The sequence below is a fragment of the Styela clava genome, chromosome 1 (genome assembly GCF_964204865.1).
Source record: "Styela clava chromosome 1, kaStyClav1.hap1.2, whole genome shotgun sequence".
Taxonomy (NCBI): Eukaryota; Metazoa; Chordata; class Ascidiacea; order Stolidobranchia; family Styelidae; genus Styela; species Styela clava.
Window position 1 is genome coordinate 24,243,058 of NC_135250.1, and position 19,336 is coordinate 24,262,393.

Genomic DNA, 19,336 nt, shown 5'->3' on the forward strand with positions numbered 1-19,336 from the left:
AGGGATTAGGATATCACATACAATGTCGCAGCCGACAATTTCAGAAGAAGCTGCTGATGAAATTTAGGTGAAACTTGTTTCTCGGTTCACAAAATCGTGAGAAATGAATGCACATGCAAAATTTGGAGCAGATTCAAACTCGCCTTCGTGAGATATCGCGTGCATCTAACAGACAGACAGACAAACAGACAAATACCTATCAACATACTTACCGATCTAAAGATCGATAAGTAACAAGAATATCGGACGGAGACCGAAGACTTATCGATCAAAAGTTAGGGGATCCCCCAAAAGAAAACTGCGGTTTCGATTCATCCGCTCTTACTCCATAGTGACATCGTGTGTCCCATCACTAATTAATTAATAACTTGCTAAATATACGACATAATTCATCCAAAACCAATAGGATTCTGGTACGAGATATGATGAATGCACATGCAGGTTCAACCTCGCTTTCGTGAGATATCGCGTGTAGGCTTGCACGTAATTTACGGATTTACGGAATTACGGAATTATTTCGAGTTACGGAAGGGAAGTTACGAATTACGTAAAGTCGTAATTATTGGTCGAGCGCTTTCGCGATTGAAACGAGCTCTCTTCAGAGCAGTCAATTCCGTCGATTGTAAAAAATTAAAGTTTAAGTAAAAGAAGTTAGAGTTTCGGTATTCGCAGCCGTTTTTCTCTCTCTTGTTATGCAGATGGGGAAGGCATAACGCGTCATTTACTAACCTATTATCAACTTATCTAGGATGGCCAATGTACATATTAACCATAGATAAGGAATAGAATTGTGTTGAGACCGATGGACATCAACACACCTGGTTTCAACTTCTTCGCGTGAAATGACTAAAGAATGTAAGAGATCAACTTATAAAACATGGTCTATGATAATTAATGTCGCGCTTATCAAACAGCAATATAAAGACGGAAGAGAAATTGCGTAATGAACCAACGCAACTTAGTCTTCTCGGCATCGGTAAAGCGATTGAGACGGCAGAGAAACAACAATACGACGGGATTTCCCGTGTTTATTCTGCGCGAGATCCATTTTCTATTACAAAATCTTGATGTTCTGTTATCGCTATCGTTTATCGTTATATATCTGTCCGGAATATGTTTTTCACAATGCCTCGCAATATGTCGGCCAAATATGATTACCTGTCTTTACCAAATGCGGCAACTTATTTTGATTTATCGTCGACTCTAATACCACCGGCACTCGACCAAACTTGTGTCAATCTTGGCAAATAGGACTAATTTAATATTTTCATGAGTGCAAAATAAATGTCACAAAATGCATTGTTTTGCGATATAACTTTGTATTTTCGGAGAAGGCATGTCATATAAGTAGGGTATTTTAAACAATGCGCAAATAATTAATATTTGATTTAAATTTATCGCAAATAATGTTATAACTTTTAGGCCGCGAAATGATTTAATGTAAAATGAAGCATGGAATTCGGAATATCGTCAATAAGTCGGCATCAATAATTATTATAAAATGCTAACTAAGTAGTAAAGTCGGATATTGTAAAAAACGGTGAAATAACAAGTCTTCGTCGCGAGGCAAGCGAAAGTATAATCAAACGAGAGAATACGCTTGTAGTTGATTAATAAATTAGCAACCCGGAATTTTTATTTAATACGAAAGTCGTATTAATACGTTAATACGATTTTAAAAAAGTGAACTATCGTTTCTTAAATATATTACCAGTGTTGGTAATGATAAAATTGATCGCATAAAATTTGTTTATAAAGTGGATAAAAAAATCAAACCTAATACAAAAGATAAAAATCAGAATAAAATTATTTTGAATTCACTCCTTGATATTTGTCTTTAACATCTGTCGCCGGCGTGTAGTACTGCCGGGAATATTAAAACCAAACTTCGATGTCCCATTCGGAATAGAAGTGGATTAAATTGGTTGTTATGATAGGTTTAAATGTGTGAAAAAAATATCGCAATTACGGGGTCATTACGTAATCGATTTGGCCGTAATCACGGAATTGATTTTTGTCAATTACGTGCAAGCCTAATCGCGTGTATCTAACAGACAGACAGACAGACAAACAAACAAAAAGACACATACCTATCAACATACTTACCGACCAAGATCAATGAGTAACAAACAAACAGACAAATACCTATCAACATACTTACCGATCAAGATCAATAATTAATAATAACAAAACGATCAATAGGTCAACTCAGTGTCCAATAAAATAAATACACGCGCAGCGTCTGTTCTAATCCGTGAAGTGCGGCGAGCGTCTTACGGTTACGCAAGGAAAATTATAGATATTCGTGAAGCGCGGGAAAAATATGTCACTTGTTACGTCACTCTAGATATGTACAATGTGAAATCATGAAGTGGTACTAATATGAAAGTGCCCAAATTTAACATATAAATCCACAGACCTCATTATCCTAAAAGTAAAACAAAGGGTATAAATTAAATACTTAACGCAGTTCCGTGAAGTGGGGTTGCAAGCATTTTGTACATCTAATAAAAACGGCTTACAGACATTTCGGCTCACGAAGACTCGAGTTCGCTAATACGTATAGCAATGAAATTGGCAGATTTTTGACGACCACTTCCATCTTTATGTGCTGACAATTTGAAATCTATTGGGCCGAGACTTTCAAGTATTACCACTCCCGTATCGAGGCAGATCTTATGAAACAAAAATTGGAGAGATTCATCTAAATAACGAATATGCAGAATCAAAGTCAGACATTAGGATTAAAGGAATGTACGTTGTTGTAACTTGCGAGTATGATAATGTTTCTGCGAGGTTCTTTCGCGTCAGTGTTGATTTTTTCTTTCTTTATTATATAGGTTGTCTATGAGTCGAAGTAAGTGAATGCGTGTGAAAGGTTGTTATTCGATGCTGCGTCTACGACGCGTACTTTATTGTTTGTCAAACAAAGGTTTCTGTCAAGATAATATACTGTAACAAAGAATTTCATTGCTTGGAAAAATAAAATTTGATTCCGAGACACAATGGATGTCATTATAATAAATATATCTTACAAATAATCTGTCAAACGTTAGTTACTTATTCATGATAGTGTTAAATGATTTTAACCCTTTTTCATTTTTTTTTTAACTATATATTAATACTAAAATCAAGATGATGGGAAGTTGTTTAAACGACTCGAATTTTGAGAAGTAAATTCAACTTCAAAATGTAAAAGTCAGAATAAATTCATCGATCGTGTTAGCGAAATAACTAAGTATATTATGGACATTATCATTTTGAAATCATTGCAATTGTCTCTCCAAAACGCTCATATATAAATACCTTATTTAAAAAATAGGGATTAGGATATCACATACAATGTCGCAGCCGACAATTTCAGAAGAAGCTGCTGATGAAATTTAGGTGAAACTTGTTTCTCGGTTCACAATATCGTAAGATAAATTTTTTTCGGGTAATGCCTGGATTCAGTTGAATGCTTAACAAAAACCCTGCTAATGAAGTTTGGGTGAAACTCGTTTCTCGGTTCCAAAAATCGTGAGAAGAACTGTTTTTAGGTCATGGATGGATTGACTTGAATGCTTTGCCCAATATTAAATACACTCTATATAGGTACCACGTATCCGTTCTTATTGTTAATTGTGGCAAAATTTTTGTATGAAAGGTAGAAAGAAGTTAGGTAGAATATAGTGTCAGAAACCAAAATTTGAGTGCTATCGTGGTATACTTACCAGGGCATTTTCCTTCGGATACTTTGCATTACTGTCCCCACTTTGGTAAGTACAGTTCTGAAGCGCCAAATTCTAATTAACATGGTAACAATTTGCTACAGCAAATTTTAATAAATAAATTCGTCCCAGTTGATGTTTTTACTTTGCCAACTAAAATATTTCTTTGAAATCTTCAATCTGATTTTCGGAAAAGTATCAGCACTTTTATCAATGGGCCCTTTGATAAAATAATATCCAAATGCGGCGGTTTGTAGACTTTTTGCCCAACGGACGATTCTTTCCAGACGTTTCGCCCCTCGGGTTAAGTTTTTCGAGTCTGATTCAGGAAAGAATCAGTGTTCGAAAATATGTGAGATCCGAATAAAATATAAAGAATTCACAGAGAGCTGTATAGTAAGAGGACTCAGAATATCGTTGTTTCCACATGAAGTTTTTAGGGCATATCAGGAAACAAGTACAATATCTTTTTACCGTAAAAGTGTGTGGTGCGACTGCAAACTCGGCAACCGTTTAGTGCAGGGCGTAAGCTGACTACTACCCTGTCAGATACTTTGCTATGCACACGATTTATTAGGGCAATGATATCTTCGTTTTGTGCATGCTCAGGGAATACGTCACACATAGCTTGAATAAACCAGCTCCCTGTACTTCGTCTAAAAGACTTGTATCTTTTCGTTTTCGAAAATGATATCAGCATGTTTGGTTCATCTCCAATTTGCTCGGCACCTGTTTCATCCGCATCATCTTCCCCCGATATTGCATCCTCCACATCCTCGTCATCTAGGTCTCGCAGACCAATAAATTTTCCTGTTGGTAAAACGGACGTCAGCAGTTTACGAAGCCATTGATCATCTTCGTCATCGTCGGTCGCATCGTTTTGCGAAGATTTAGATATTGTGTGTTGCTCTACACTATAGGGGATGGGTTAGTTATTGAACTGTGCATTGTGGAGCTTCGATTTATCGTTTTCGCGTAACCATTTGAAAATATAAATATTTGAGCGAACTCCAAACGACGTTTACAAGAATATTCACATATTTGCACTTTTACACCACTTTTGCGTTGTTAGTTGTGAGCAAATAACAAGGTTTCACTTTTAACGCTACATTGATGAAGCGGATGATTAGTTCTCGTTCAGCATCACTAAAATGAGAGAAACTCAGTATTGCATATACTTGCGCTCATCAGTACAGCATAATATGCCATATTTCGGAATGAGAAATACTTTTGAGACATGCTCACTTGAAATATAGACTGCAAATTAGGTAATTAAGTTAACAATTGAAGTTGGTACCAATAATCATCCTAGCATTCTGATGAATCTGCGGTATTATCGATTGAGATGGGGGTAACATAACACCAAGGGGTTTTTAAACCATTCAGTCGCAGGTAAGAGGTCCGTTCTTGGTTTCGAAAATATGTTGTCATATCAAAATTCACATGGTGAAGAGTGAATTTGGCTAAACGTCAAAGGGGAATATTTTGGAATGTTTATACTCGGAAATGAAAATGAAATAAATATCAGTACATGAATAAGAAAATTAAGGGTGTATTTAAAAACTTGAAAAAGCCCTATATTTTTTGTTGTATGTGTTTCGTTACTAACCCTACTTCTTTTCTCTGCAACTTATTGATTTCTAATTTTCTTTAAGGTGCAAGTAGTCGCCAGAGGGTATTGTTTTAAATATTCAATTTTTTTGAGCCTTACGGGACCCGATATTTTACAAAATATTTCGCTGTTTTATTTTAATCAGAGCCTAGTTCATAGGATGGAAGGTTCTACCTAGGTCAGGAGTGTAAAATCAGGGGCCGTATGGCCGTTGAAGGCAATGTGTTTGGAAATAAGTATAAAGATTACCTACGATCCTATTAGTTATTATTTATCTAGAAATTAGAGTAGTTAGATTACTTTTCCTTACTTCGTGACATCACACCGCCCTGTCTAACCTCTAGATCGCGATATCACAAAAATGATAAGAAAATTTGTATTTGTTGGTGTTTGCGCTTGGCTGTAGTGACAAATCAAAGAAGTAATTGTATTTTTTATTTGGGAGTAGAAAATAGATTATCGGTACCATCACTATGGTGGCCCATCGTTGTCACGCGTAAAATTAAAAAAAAAAAGAAAAAAAAAAATGAGAAAAAGCGAAAATAAAAAAAAAGTTGTGAAAAAACATAAAAATAATTGAATAAAAAAGAAATGAAAAAAAAAAAATTAAAAAAAAATTAAAAAAAAAAACGAGAAAAAAAAAATTAAAAAAAAAAACTAGATCAAAAGAAAATAAAAAGGTTGACAACGATGGTCCGCCTCGTTGCCCATCGTTGTCACGCGTTTTTATTTTTAGAAAATTTGATTCTGCTTGGGACCAACGTTGTCAGGCTTAATCCTACACGCACAAATGTGTTCCCTGGGTTTGTCATTGGCATGGTGGTCAATATAATATATTTTGAAATATCGCAGACATCGATCCAAAGTACTCAAGCTCTAACCATATCACGCATTGTCTCTTCTTAGAAAATTAAGCATTCCTTGTCTTTTTAATCCTTCTTTAACGTAACTCTTCACCGCAGCTTCCAACTGCTCATCATGTTTCCACTCGTCAGACATTTTTAGATATGATCTCAAATGTACCGGTACCGGTATATCTGTAAGTCTTTTAAATAAACAATCAACATGTTATTAAAGTAGTATATTCACTCTTGATATGAAACCATTAGGCCTTGTACGTTGCCATAATATTCAAGCCTGTTTGTTGTCTACTAAAGATTATCACATCAGACATGCAGACATGTAACACAAGAGTGAGTTTGTTGGTTAATTTGAATATTGATGTTCAAACATTCAAATATTACGGTACTTGAATTTATTTAGTCTCACGCACGGTAGGTAGTCTATCTGTCTATAACAACATCTAACTTATAATTTATTTATCCCCAAAAATTTATTTTGAAGTTAGGTTTAAGGAGCACCATTATCAGCAAAAAAGTTTGACGCTCCACCGTAGGTTACCGGTACCGTACCCTCATGACAATTACAATAACCGGTACCATGCTGGTAATTAATATTACGCACAACCTGTAACTGGCTGCGCTCAATCCATCCCTCGATTCAGTATATTCTACTAGCTAGACTATCCGTATCTCCCATTCGTTTCTTGAGTGATTGCATGGGTACAGTTACGGTCAGACGGTACCGGTATCGCAAGAGTGTCCGGCCAGCTGAGCAGCATTCTCCAATTTCCGTATTTTCGTACTCAATTCTATATTCTCTTATCATTATTATAAATATATTACTTCTAGTTGAAGTTGTAGCATGGAGAATTTATGAATTTATAGAACATTTTCGTTTAGAATTTATTAAATTTTGCTCGATAAAATCAGTAGTGAGTTAGAAACCCAGGAAACACCGTTTGTACGCGTAGGATTATGCATGACAACGTTGGTCCCAAGCCGAAGCAAATTTTTCTCAAAATAAAAACGCGTGACAACGATGGGCCACCAGGCGGCCCATCGTTGTCAACCTTTGTATTTTTTTATTCACGTTTTTATTTCAATTTTTTTTATAATTTAGTTTTTATTTTCGTTTTTATTTGAAATTTTTTTTTTGCATTTTATTTTCATTTTTTATTTTATTTTTATTTTATTTTTTTTCATTTTTTTTTTTTTATGTTTTTTCACAACTATTTTTTTTATTTTACTTTTATTTTAGGTTTTTTATTTTATTTTTCATTTTTCAATTTTAAGCGTGACAGCGAAAACTTGCAATATGCTAAGCAAAGCAAAGGGTGCATAGCGAAAATTGAGATTTATTTAAAGAACGCCTACCGTGTTTCCCCAAAAATAAAACAGGGTCTTACTTCAATTTTCTTTCTAAAAATTACTTCAGGTAATTGAATTGAAATCATTTTAAACGAGTAGGAGAGATCTCTTGCTATCGAATACGTAAAAAAGAAATTCGTCTTATTTTCGGGGAAACACGGTAAGTGTTTAACAGTCCTGCTTTAAATACGAGTGTATAACCAGATCTATGGTGGCCCATCGTTGTCACGCGTAAAATTGAAAATAAAAATAAAATAAAAAACCGAAATAAACAAGGAAATTAGAAATAAGAACGAAAAAAAACAAAAAAAAAAAAAAAATTAAAAAAAAATTAAAAAAAAAAAAAAAAAAAATTTGAATAAAAAGAAAATAAAAAGGTTGACGACGATGGTCCGCCTCGTGGCCCATCGTTGTCACGCGTTTTTATTTTTAGAAAATTTGCTTCTGCTTGGGACCAACGTTGTCAGGCATAATCCTACGCGCACAAATGTGTTCCCTGGGTTTCCAACTCACTACTGATTTTCTCGAGCAATATTCAATATGAAAATGTTCTATAAATTCTCCATGCTACAAGTTTAACAAGAAGTAATATATTTATAATAATGATAAGAGAATATAGAATTGAATACGAAAATTCGGAAAATTTGTATTTACGTGTAGAAGGTAATTTAATTGGAGAATGCTGGTTAACTACTCAGTTGTCTGGACACTCGCGATGCCGGTACCGTCTTACCAAATACGGGTAGTCGGTTATAGTCGCTTTGCGTCCGACCGTACCGGTATCCATGCAATCACTCATGAAAGAATGGGAAATACGGATAGTCTCGTAGAATATTGACTACTGAAACACTCTCTGCGCCTGCCCCATACCGTACAGCCGTAACGTACCGATCCAGACAAATGATAAATCGCCCGTGCTCAACCATTTATTTCAATCCATACCTCGACTCACTATATTCTACTAGGATTGAGGTATCGATTGAAATAAATGGTTCAGCAGACGGTACCGTACCGGCATCGCACGAGTGTTCAGACAACTGAGCAGTTAAGCAGCATTTTCCAATTAAATTACCTTCTACACGTAAAAACAAATTTTCGTATTCAATTCTATATTCTCTTATCATGATAAATATATTGCTGGAGGTTGAACTTGTAGCATGAAGAATTTATAGAACATTTACATGTTGAATTTATTGAATATTGCTCATGAAAATCAGTAGTGAGTTAGAAACCCAGGAAACACTTTTGCGCGTGTAGGATTAAGCCTGACAACGTTGGTCCCAAGCAGCATCAAATTATCTAAAAATAAAAACGCGTGACAACGATGGGCCACGAGGCGGACCATCGTTGTCAACCTTTTTTAATTTCTTTTTATCCAATTTTTTTTTTAATTTTTTTTTTTTTTAATTTTTTTTTTTTGTTTTCATTTTTAAATCTGTTTTTATTTTTAATTTTTTTTTTCACTTCTATTTTTTCAATTATTTTTATGTTTTTTCACAACTATTTTTTTTATTTTCGCTTCTTCATTTTATTTTTTAATTTTTTTTTTTAATTTTACGCGTGACAACGATGGGCCACCATAGGATGTCATTATAATATATATATCTTACAAAACTAAATAAAAGAATTCATAGCGACGTATTGTTTTCTCCGACTCGAAAAAACACTCGAAATTTTTTCAATGATAAACATCTAACTTTAGACTGATAGAAACATATATAGTATAGTTAGGGATGTGTCCCCGACCCTTGACCGCAGAAAAATTCTTCATCTGATTTTTTGCCATGGCAACAGTTTCGCGCGCGCGCATTACTTGCATGCATGCGAGGCGAGCCTACAAAGTTCATGTTTGATTCCAGTACGACGATTACTGCCTAACACGACGATTGGTTTCACTTATTCTTCGGTTTTCTCCTTATGCAATTTGATATCTCCAAATTTGGTCCACGGATGAAGCGAATACAAGAATTTTGAAAATTAATCCACAGGCCTAGTTTGTCAATTGCGAATTAATCCAAAGCTTAAATTTTGCATGTGTCCGTTGCAGCAATTTACATTCGTTTCACTCTTGAAATTTTGGTGCCCTATTTTGTCATCCGTTCAGAGAATGACAAAACGCTTACAAGATCCCAAGATCGATTTATTTCAGGCAAGTGATCATCTTGATGGGCTTAATAGAATCATTGGTCTGAAATCTGAGAACAATAATAAAAAACATTATTAAGATCGGAATCCGAATACTGCGACTCGCAGTCTGCGAGGAGTAGAATGTATCATTGACAAGAGTCAGGCGAAGAAAAATGATGCCTGGACAGAGTGTGAAAGACTGTTGCTTATCAGCAATTGAGGAATAAAAAAAATTATGAATGAAATCGCAAACAGACTGAAGACCACAATTTCAGAACGCTCGGGCAGCATTAGCAGACTCGCTGACAAGTTTTCCTCATTTTTAAAAGCTGGACCATTTTGAGACTGACGTAAACTCATCCTCTCTCTACGAAGAAATCGTTTATTGCATTACGCTTTTCCGAAGTGAAAACACAAATTTTTCAAAAAATGCTAAAGATTTTCTTGCTCCATTGGTTGGGCTTGACTGGGATGTGTTTCCAACTTTTTGCATTGGATTTCGTTTGTTACTCACAATTGGCTACTCAATTGCTAGTTGCGAACGATCTTTCTCAAAGTTGAAACAGATAAAAATATATTTGAGGTCTCCAATGTCGAGGTTATCTTCGATACCCATCGGAAAAAACTTCCCGACAAGTGAGGTGTAAGATGTCAGATTTAGGCACACAGATGTTCCATGTCATACGCGTTTATTGTAAAACGGTTGACTGTAAATAAAGTGAAATAATCAATAAACAATCACAAGATGAAGGCGGAACGAAAATGCATAACCAGAAAGTTAATAGAAAATAAACTTACATATGATAACGCTCCAAAGGCCTAAATCGACAAGAAACTGACAGGTAACGTGAACGATCACGTTATTAGAATATAATAGCAACTAAATTTAGAAAGCAGTTAAGAAATGAAAGCAGAATGAAATATAAAAATACATGAACAATTAAAGCAATAAATGACGACGATGGTCATATGGGGCCCCGGTTACGATACCCTCACCACAGTTCTACTACCTAACGAGACCAAATGCCACCCACACGCTAAGTCAGTAAAGCGGATAATGCGAAACCACACCACTGACACCATAAGATTAAACAAGAACGTCCTACGACGCGTAAAGTCGAGATGCAAGAGCCACGCGTGACACGTCACGTGCAGTAAAGCCCGCGAAATTCGCGTCAAAACAGAAAAGCAATTATCGATAAAAATTAGCCGGTCGGAACACAAGGAAGAACAGCGTTCAAAATAATAATCAACTAAAAAGAAACTTCTATCGCCGACACAGCCGCCCCCAATAACCCTTCAAGGGGTTATTCATTTGGTCACAGGTCTGGTTATTTCCCCATTTGTTGTTTTAACGGTTGCGACACGCACCCGGTTATCTTTTCCAGGGAAAACTTTGATAACTCTTCCTAGTAGCCAACTTCCTCTTGGCGCGCCGTCATCTACAACAATTACGATATCATCTATCGATAAATTCCTATGATGGGGCAGATACCAAGTTCGAGGACCCAAAGTATCCCGTTCTTTATCGGTCAGTTTTCGCACCCAGCCACGTTCGATATTTTTCCTCATAGACGTGCAATACATGTCTCTCAGGCAGTCATTTTTCAAAAGTCGATATTTCAGATTTTTAAATCTAGTGCGGGCAATAAGACTGTTCTCCGGCATAATGGAAGCATCGTGAAGCCACAAAAAGCCAACTTGATAATGCCCATCAACAATGGACGTTTTAGCTCTAATTATATCCGCAGTCACGCGATCTTCCACTGATTCGGCTCGCTTCATGTTGTAAACCATTCCTATCGCGTCCGTACTCCAAAACTGCTTAACTTGTTCTTGCAAGATATTGTAATCGTCGTGTAATAAATGACAGTTGGCCTGAATTAGGTCGACTTCACCAGCGCGTTTGTTTGCACCTAGCAAAGTCCACCCAAGGGGCGTTCTGATAGCAATAGGCTCGTTATCCCCCCCCTACACGTCTTTCTAGTTGAAAGTGGGCAAACGGATGGTCCGCACCTATGAGCAACATAACTTCCTTTTCTTTAATATCAGGGAGTGGTATTCCGCGTAAATGATGGAAAGTTTCAAAATCCGTTTGACGTCTTTCAGGGTGGGGAATTCTATTGTCACATACGAAAACTGATTTTAGAGCTAGTTCTTTGCCATCGGGATTTAATTTGTCACGTACAAAACATCCAACCGCTTCTGAATCATATGAAATCCCAGTTCCCGCCAGGGTGGTTAACATAAGCTTTCTACGACATCCACGCAAATCCAATTTAGTTTCAAGTTTAGGATGAATGAGAGAAACCTGACTTGCCGAATCGAGCAAAGCAACGGTATATTCGGAGCGTCCATTAGCTCCTCTAACCAATACAGATAGCAACTGAAATTGAACCCTAGTGGTTACCGACATCGCATTGTTTACACCCTGTCGGTTTGTTGGTCTTGGGACGCTTTCAAACATGCGAATTCCATGAATACATTTATGATGTTTCCCACTGCATATACTACACTTGACATCACATCTACACATAAATGCACGATGGCCCGGTTCAAGACATTTAAAGCAAAGTCTGTACTCTACAACAAAATTACGTTTTACGTCATCGGTTGCACCGTAAAACACATCACAACTTCTTAAAGAATGGCCAGCATTGCAGAATTGACAACGTAGTGCGTCACTGCATGAGGCAATAACGGATTCCGAATTTGTTAACGTTGAAAATAGTGACGTAACTAACTGGCGACGACCGGTTTTGGGCCTCTCATTGTCAACTCTATTGGTGACATTGCAAGTAACATCAGGAGAAAAAGGATTGGCGATTTCCTCAGTTCCTTCCCACAACCATTGCTCAAAGTCTATTAATGTCGGATTAGAGTTCTCGTGAATAAAACCCACAACAAATTTAATCTAACTCGAATTCAGTTCTTGAGGAATCCTGTTTGAAACTCTTCTTACATTCTCGACACTACTGATGTCAGCCAAAAAACACATCTTTTTTAGATTCACCACGCAGTCACGCACGTCTGAGTGAAAATTAAGTAATCTATCGGCCGAGAGAGGCGAAATACGCTTACCGTTCACAACACGGTCAAGCACGGCCCGTGCAATAAATACAGACTGTCGGTAGCGGCGTTTCAATTCTTTCAAAACCAGTATGTAACGACTGCCGGCGGTACCCAATCCCTCAACGCGACGCTTCGCCGAACCCGACAAATATGAGGACAATCTCACCATGCGTTGGCCATCGTCGTCCAACCGTGAATGCACATTTTCATAAAACAATTCAATGAAATTAGGCCAATTTATAGCACTACCATCAAACGGACTTATTTAAACCGGCGGCAAATGATGCTCAGCCCACATTTTAGAATTTAAACTCAAAGATAAACACGTTTGCTCAGCTAGAGAAATTTTATCATTTACCGTTCTAGATCCTGCTTGATTTGGTTGGAGATTATCGATCCAGGAGTCTACCGACTGGTCTGGCAATGGCATCTGGTTTGCTGGTGAAGGATTTTGATAATGTCTTGAAGTGTAAGAAATCGTATATTCACGACGTGTATCTGTCGTAGTAAAAGTCTCCGGTTCAAAGCGGACACTTTTTCTCCGAGTTGATCCTAACATATCGCGTTCGCCAAAGTCATTGAACCTGGTGTTCATAAAGCTACTCTTTGGGAGAGATGGTGTCTCTCGACGATCATCGTGTTCTCGTCTTTGTGGTTCGTGGGTTACGTTCTCCGCCAAGCTAGACTCTCGTAGTTAGTCAATCGCCGCCCCCATTTCACCATTCGGCTGTTGGGCCAGAGCTGGCTGATTGTTATCTTTCAGACTTCCGCTTGAAACATTAGAGTTCTTTTCGTCAGGTGCCACGCACGATGTTTCAGGTTCGCGGTCGATGTAACTATCAATTTCATCGATCATACCTTCAACTTCAGATATCACGCTCCGAACGCCTTCTTCGAAAGCAGCTTTTGACTCTGCATTGCGAATTTGAGGTAATATGTTCGATATAATTTGATTATAAGCGGCCAGTTTAAAATATAACTCTGCTTTAGGGCATGCCAGTTGCGATCTTCGAGCCTTTTCGTTTATCAAATTCCGGCTATTGGTCAACAATGATTTAAGCTCGGTCTCTATGTTGACACGCTTTTGTCTGAGTGTGGTTAAGGATGGCAAGCTCTCAATTATATTATCGGTTACGGATTTACTTTCTTCCATACTCGTCGACGATGAAGCCACTGTTGCTTCAGATTCTTCAGTATTTGGCGACTTCTTCAACAAATGCGTCATATTCAACTTTGTCAGATTTAGGCACACAGATGTTCCATGTCATACGCGTTTATTGTAAAACGGTTGACTTTAAATAAAGTGAAATAATCAATAAACAATCACAAGATGAAGGCGAAACGAAAATGCATAACCAGAAAGTTAATAGAAAATAAACTTACATATGATAACGCTCCAAAGGCCTAAATCGACAAGAAACTGACAGGTAACGTGAACGATCACGTTATAAGAATATAATAGCAACTAAATTTAGAAAGCAGTTATGAAATGAAAGCAGAATGAAATATAAAAATACATGAACAATTAAAGCAATAAATGACGACGATGGTCATATGGGGCCCCGGTTACGATACCCTCACCACAGTTCTACTACCTAACGAGACCAAATGCCACCCACACGCTAAGTCAGTAAAGCGGATAATGCGAAACCACACCACTGACACCATAACAAGATTAAACAAGAACGTCCTACGACGCGTAAAGTCGAGATGCAAGAGCCACACGTGACACGTCAGGTGCAGTAAAGCCCGCGAAATTCGCGTCAAAACAGAAAAGCAATTATCGATAAAAATTAGCCGGTCGGAACACAAGGAAGAACAGCGTTCAAAATAATAATCAACTGAAAAGAAACTTCTATCGCCGACAAAAGAGGCTGTCGTTCGGACATTTGTTGACAGCAAAGTATCGATCGGACATAGAAATAAAAAAAATGGCTTACTTTTTGTTAAGTTTGTTGCTTAGCTTGACGATTTATTTAATAAAACAAACGTTTTTATCTTACCTGATCTTTATTTCATTTATTCTCATATATAACGACCTCTTTGAGCTATTTGACCCCCGAATTATTTATGAAGTTAGGTATGAGGGGTAGCATTTTAGAAACTTGCCCCGGGCAGCAGAAGAGTTTGGCACACCCCTGGCCACATCGCATGTCAGTGAATGCGTGACAAAGGTTGTGATTCAATTATGCGTTTACCCGTACTTTATCTATTGCTTTGATTTCCGTCAGACTACGCTACTCTTAAAGGAATTTCATTGTTTAGAAAATGAGACGTTTGTCCCGTGGCACAATTGGCATCATTATAATATTACAAACTTTTGCCATTGTTTCATCTTATACACGAAACCGAGTTTCTTTTATTCCTTACCAGTTGACGTCGCAAAAAATAAGAAGTTTAAACAGATGACAAACAGTGGGGAAGGTCGCACTTAATTTAGTTGCCGTGTATTCCCCCTAAGACATAGAATGTGTTGTTCCTAAATGAGGTTATTCATAAGAATTATCCACCTTGTTTACTTCCGTAACATTAACTAAGCAGTGAATTAATTAAAATCGAAAATTTAACAATTGATATCGCTCAAACACTTTTTTTTCTTATTTTTGGGGATTGTCAACAAGTATTTCCTGGTATTTGTGGTTTTGATAGAGATTCGTCAGTTTCTAATTGTGTTTCCGGAATTTGGGTATTAAATGAACGACCAATCTGTACATCTAGGAGTTTTAGTTTAGTTACAGTAAATAAATGTTAGTTCCGAAAAAAGCTGCGACTTACTAAAATTTGCTATCAGTATTTTTAGATGACAGATGGTTTAACTGTGTGGATGGATAAGATTTTAAGCGCCAATTTGCGCTTTCATAATATATATCTATCATTTTATTGGATAGGGAAAACACATCAGATGTAGAGGTTTGTTGTCTTAAAAACTAAGCAGGTGGATTATGAACTCTTATATGAAAGCTACCACATCAGTAACCAGGAATAGTATTCAAGTGGTATGTTGAAGATAAAAAAAAATAGAAATATGATAGAAGATAGTAAGCAGAGCACCCCAGCGCAGATGTCAAACCTTTTAGCATGTCGAGCAGATGGAACTGCAGACTGCGTAGTAATCCGCGATCAAAAAAAACATTTACGGTTTTGGTAAAGTCTGGTCCATATCTACTACGTCTACATCCACACCGAAAACAATCATCCCTCTGAGTCTGTGGTAGATGCATCTCACGGTCTAACTACATCTTGCAATTTTAGTTTAGTTCACTGAATTTTTTTTTACATTTGGAATGGTGTTGCGGGTTTCTATTACCCTTTTATATTTACCATAAACACGTCATCAAAATTCAATTGCCCCAGTTGTGCCCACCACTTAAATGAACAGCGCGTGCTAATTAGCACTAACTGAAAATTTATCTACTAGTTCCGACTTGAAGATCTGTCTTGCAAATTGACAAAAAAAGAATTTTGGTTTGTGGAAGCCTCTTCTACCTGATGCTCATGTTCTTTGGAAGTCAATCTTGACTCTACTGTCTTCTCCTACACATACAAAAGTGCCAAAAAGTCGAAAAGATTCACCAAAGCATATGAAAGCTTTAAAGTTTACATTTGCAGTGGGATTCCAGCGCTCGTACTATTTCACAAAAATTTCTATTTCCCAGAGTCATGTTACTTTGTTCCACGGCACTCAATTATTAGCTTCTGCGACTCTGTTACAAGACACCAGTTGTCAGTTGTAAACACTATTTCAACGTGCATTACTCACCTGGGTGAAGTTAAATGCAGCAGACCAAAACAAACATATAATTTTTCCGTCGCCCTTCGCCTTTCTCAAATTGTCACATTCCATAACTATATATCAGTCTCTTTTTTCTTTGTTTCATTCTAAACCCAATTCTATTTGTTTCACTTCTACTCAACCTACTATTGACATCATGTTTTTTGCATCTGTTTTTAAAAGCAAGAGAGCAATTTTCAAATACATGAACGCGAAAGCCAAAACGCAGAGTCAGAACGTAGTATCGAATCTTCTACAGTACCGGTTGTCAGATCACCGAGATGTGATCACGGAACCACGGCACGCAATTTTCAATTTGGTGACTTCATCACACAAAATTTTGGAGGGAAGAACGAACAAACATTTTTGAAATAAATGAACGTAATAGCTTACTAGCGACAGCAACATTCTTTAACCATTGAAAATTTCAAAGTATCGGTAAAACCAGTAGAGAAAAGATATATTTTCACAATAACAAAACGATTCATGGGACCATTTCGTGACCAACAAGAATAGTAGTATTGTAGTCTTCTAGTCTTTTAGCCACTGCAACCGATGAGGCCGTAGTATTATGCTCATTAAATAAAGTAATTTTGTATTTGGTTGAAAAAAAAATAAAATTTTAAGGAAGATTAATATCTTGTACAGATTTTAGGGCGTTCACGAAGTATGTGGACCAAGATGGCGGACACCGCATTTTAGTTCTATTACGAGTTCGAGGACATAGCCAAGTGACTACCGTAGTATATATTTGTACCTGAAAGTATGGCCTAACTTTAACCTGGTACACAAACTACATTCCGGTGTCCGCCATCTTGGTCCGCATACTTCGGGAGTGCCGATTTTAATTTTCGGTCCAAATTCATTACTGTGTACTCTACCAGGACTGGGCCAGGCGCATTTGGCTACTGTGATTCTTTCTTGTGTGGTTAGATGAGTGAACTTTATGGCAAATATATAAATGACAGTCACATAACTCACAATATTTTGTATTTTCAGCAAGAAGTACTTACAGCAAATTAATTATGACATATCACAATTCAAAAGGCGATGTATGTAACATCAATGTAAACGTACATTTTTACGAAGGCAAAGTTTCTGGAGAAAGTAGTCCTCGGATTCGGAAAATCAACTCTACTCCTGATGTAACCATGAAACGTCCCCGAATATCTCAACAAGAACTACACGAATCAACTGTAGACGGAGGCCTTGATGTAGAACTCGGTACATCCCAAAGAGAGAACGGCTCCGCTGATATCCAGGCAATGCGCCTTTACAACGAACACAAAGGAAAAGATGATTATTACCAAATGACCTGGTATCCAAAAGGAAGAGTGCTAATCATCAACAACTACTTTCGAGGGAAAAAGGCGAGAAAAGGGTCACTCAATGATGTTCAGAAATTACAAGAGCTTTTCCAATATATTGGTCGCTGTTCCGTAACACTCGCTCAAGACTTGAGCGCTGAACAGATTGTCGCAACTGTTAAGTCATTTGCAAAATCATCAACTGCGCAAGGGTTTTGTGCAGTTTTTATTATGTCTCATGGAAGATCTAATTCGACTGGAAGACTAGATGTATTGGTTGGGAATGACAATTCAACTGTAAATGTTAACGATCTAGTGGCGAGCTTCAAATCTGAATTCATTCCTCATCTGAGGAATACCCCTGTAATGTTGTTTTTCCAGATGTGTCGTGGACCTTTGGCTGATCGTAGAAGAGATCATTATGTTCCTGTAGAGCAACACATTATATCTACATCTTCGCAAAACGATGCGGCCGACGATGACGAGGACGATCAACGGATTCGTAATCTGCTGTCGTCTGTTTTACCAAGAGGAAAGTATATTGGTCTGCTAGACGTAGATGACGAAGATGTGGAAGATGCAATCTCGGCAGAGGATGATGCCGATGAAACAGGTCCCGAGCATATTGGAGATGAACCAAACATGCTGATATCATTTTCAACAATGGAAAGATACAAGTCTTTTAGACGAAGTACAGGGAGCTGGTTTATTCAAGCTATCTGTGACGTATTCCGTGAGCATGCACAAAACGAAAATATCATTGAATTAATGAATCGTGTGCATAGCAAAGTATCCGACCGGACAGTAAACAGTTCACGCCTTGAAATAGACGGTTGTCGAGTTTGCAGTCGCACCACACACTCTTTCGGTGAAAAGAGATTGTACTTATTTCCTGGTCTGCCCTAAAAGTTTGTCGTTTAGTCGTCTCAACAATATGCACATTCGCCATCTTTATCAAGGGTACTGTGCATATAACTCCCAGTAAATGTATTCTGTTTTATAAAATTAATTCGTTTTTTTTTCAGAAGTTTAAAGACACATTGCTCTGAATCTGACTCGAAATGTAGCTTACGTTTGCGATTTTGCTATTTGGCAATTATAGATTAGCTTAGAATATGTAGAATGTTGGATATTTCTAATGAAGCAGTTATTCATACATTCTATCACCAACTGATATAATTTTTATGATAGAAGTTTGTAGAAATTACACAAAACATATATTAAACTCGTAACTGGCAATGTGTTCGTTCGCTGGTCTGTTGTTTTTCTTCGCAGAAATATCTGTTGATTCTGCTTGTGCTGGGAAATTTTCGAAAGGAAAGTGTGAAAGTTTTGACTCGAAGATATTTTTGTACCAAACATGACAGTTTGTAAGGTTAAGCTTTGACAGTACCTTTTTGGCAATCGATTTATTTATGATGCATTTTTGTAGCTCTGAAAATGTTGATAAATCACGTAGTGATTTGACGATGTACTAACAAATACAAACCCTCATCTCTGCACAGTTAACCACCCCGATCCAGTGG

At 37.2% G+C, this 19,336-nt stretch overlaps 2 protein-coding genes across 2 annotated transcripts; one reads left to right on the forward strand and one right to left on the reverse strand.

Annotated features, from left to right (window-relative positions):
* Positions 1–11,619: 11,619 nt before the first annotated feature.
* LOC144425044 (uncharacterized) lies at positions 11,620–13,587 on the reverse strand. The gene is made up of 2 exons (XM_078114198.1): positions 13,452–13,587; positions 11,620–12,521 (listed from the first exon to the last, which is right to left on the reverse strand). The coding sequence occupies exons 1-2, from the start codon at positions 13,585–13,587 to the stop codon at positions 11,620–11,622; spliced, it is 1,038 nt and encodes a 345-aa protein (XP_077970324.1).
* A 3,915-nt stretch (positions 13,588–17,502) lies between these two features.
* On the forward strand, positions 17,503–19,053 carry LOC144425591 (cell death protein 3-like). Its single transcript, XM_078114902.1, has one exon. The coding sequence runs from the start codon at positions 17,529–17,531 to the stop codon at positions 18,714–18,716; it is 1,188 nt and encodes a 395-aa protein (XP_077971028.1). The 5' UTR covers positions 17,503–17,528; the 3' UTR covers positions 18,717–19,053.
* Positions 19,054–19,336: the final 283 nt, after the last annotated feature.

What these genes read in the sequence shown, in the direction of transcription:
- LOC144425044 (XM_078114198.1), bottom strand. Translation starts at nt 13,587, where the DNA reads ATGATCGATGAAATTGATAGTTACATCGACCGCGAACCTGAAACATCG. An exon ending in TCTGGCCCAACAGCCGAATG is followed by an intron (nt 12,522 to 13,451) that starts GTGAAATGGGGG and finishes CGACATTAATAG; the next exon opens with ACTTTGAGCAATGGTTGTGG.
- LOC144425591 (XM_078114902.1), top strand. Translation starts at nt 17,529, where the DNA reads ATGACATATCACAATTCAAAAGGCGATGTATGTAACATCAATGTAAAC.